Raw genomic sequence first — 2,086 nt, forward strand, 5'->3', positions numbered from 1 at the left:
TATTTTTTTATTTTTTATTTTTTTTTATTTTTTTTCCTACTTGCTTTGATTCTGTTTTATCTTCCTGTATTTTAATCATGTAAAGCACTTTGCATTGTCTTTGTACTGAATTGTGCTATACAAATAAATTTGCCTTGCCTTGCCTTGCCTAGAGGGGTCTGAAAAGTGGCTAAATATAGCGACTAAAGCGCTAAGTTGGCAACACTGCTCTTTGCATCGCTTGTTTTCAAATGGTTTGCTGCTGTCTGTTTGGACCTTTCTGAACATGTGCAGCAAATGGACTGATCCAATATGGTGGACACTGCACTCTGATGGTATGTTAGCGAAAGTATTTCTATCAAAAACATAATTAATCTGCTTAAATAAGGAATAGTTGTATTAACATACATGTAAACAGAGTTTTGTGGGGCCTCCAGGAACTTGGGTCCCTAGGCAACTGCCTAGTGTTGCCTAATGGTAAATTCCCCTTGGATGAGGAAGTTCCTGAACGCATCCCACCAACGCAGCAAACATCGGTTACCTACGGCGCGAGGCCTGACGTCTCCAATCCGTCTCGTCATTGTGAACTTTTCCGAGCCCGGGAAGGGAGGGAGCAAGCGGTCCGCTTTGTCTCCGGAGACCCGTCATCAGAAAGACTTAAACGTAACATTCAATCTTAACTCAATCTACTCCAGGCGGTCATTTAAATCCCTTCTTAGTTTTGCCGTCATTATCATCCCTGAGGTTGACTTTCCTCAAAGAAGAAAAAAAATATGTTTCTCTTATTCAATGTCTGGGAAATCGAAATGAGAAAATAACTGGATTAGGGACTTGGGAATCAGTGCAGCCTCCTAAATCATGTGCACATGTCATTATGAAGTATTAAAGGTTTTTGGTTTGACTGTGAGTGCGGGGGTGTGTGTGCTGGCTTTTTTTTTTCTTCCCCCTGCGTGTTATGGGTGTGCTTGAAAACCTGAGGGATGGAGAGTGATGGAGGGCTGGAGGATAAAAGCAGGTCTCTGAGGAAATAAAGCCAGTGTTGGCTTTAAGCAGAACAGACCTCATAAGACACATAGTGCTTATGCGAGGCAGAGTTAGAAGGCCCAGAGGCGCAGACCTGAGGGGAGCAGGCCACATGGGACTCTTACGCGCCTCCACTCACTCCTTAGCTCCAGTAAGAACCCCGACGAGATAGGAAAGTGAAATCCAGGAGGAAACAGGAGGGAGATAAGAAACGTAGCATTTTAAGGAGGCAAGAAGGGAAAGAAAAAAGGAAAGAAGATTTGAAAGAGGAGCCAGATTTTCAAAAAAAGAGAAAAGGGTGGAGGGTGAAGATGGGGGAGGCAAGAGACAAAGCAAGAAGCAGGACTTTTTTTTTTAATACCGTGTTCCAGGTAGGACGGCGTTCCTTCCGAGGGGTCGAGCCGCCGAGCCCGCCGACCGTGCTTGGAGTTGTTATGCACAAACATGTTGTCGGACACGGCCAGGACGTGACCCTCAACGCTCACCGTAGTCGACACAACCACCTGACATACAAGGAGGAGAAAGGAACTGCTGATTACCACCAAACATTTAAACATCACAACTTTCTGATGTCTGGAACATTTTAGAGTGAAATGTAAACTTTAATCATCGATTAACGTTTAGTTTTTCTGATATCAAGGTGGATTATCAAGCATTTACGGTCATCACTGTAATGATGATGCTATAATCTTTGGATCTGATTGCTTTATTGTGCAAAAAATGTCTCGGAACCCAGACTATCCCACAATGCAAAAATAATAATAATAATAGGTGCGTTTTCACCTGCTTTCAGCAGATAAGAGAATTTGCAAATGGAATCAGACGATTTACATTCAAAATAAGAAAACAATCAACTCCATTAGCTTATTTCCAGTGCATAATATCTTATTCTGGGTAAAAATACTCCTTTTATTTGCAGAACATCTTATTTAGTTGCTCAAATTGAGATAATTCATGGTTTTGTAGAGCAGCTTCCACCACATTCCCACCTACACTGCAAAAAATGGAAATCTGTATGAGTTATTTTTGCTTAAATTGAGTGAATTTTGTCTTGAATTGAGGAGATAAGTGAGACACCTTGCCA

The 2,086-nt window shown here is 41.9% G+C and overlaps 1 protein-coding gene across 4 annotated transcripts in view; it reads right to left on the reverse strand.

Moving 5' to 3' along the window:
* LOC107086402 (transcription factor COE1) overlaps positions 1-2,086 on the reverse strand; it is a 117,621-nt gene that overhangs the window by 51,949 nt on the left and 63,586 nt on the right. For all 4 annotated transcript variants that reach the window (XM_015377347.1, XM_015377332.1, XM_015377341.1 and 1 more), the window contains exon 8: positions 1,364-1,505. In XM_015377347.1, coding sequence (XP_015232833.1) covers positions 1,364-1,505 — 142 coding nt within the window. The remainder of the gene's footprint in view (positions 1-1,363; positions 1,506-2,086) is intronic.

Source organism: Cyprinodon variegatus, unplaced genomic scaffold (assembly GCF_000732505.1).
Source record: "Cyprinodon variegatus isolate N-32 unplaced genomic scaffold, C_variegatus-1.0 Scaffold8, whole genome shotgun sequence".
Lineage (NCBI taxonomy): Eukaryota > Metazoa > Chordata > Actinopteri > Cyprinodontiformes > Cyprinodontidae > Cyprinodon > Cyprinodon variegatus.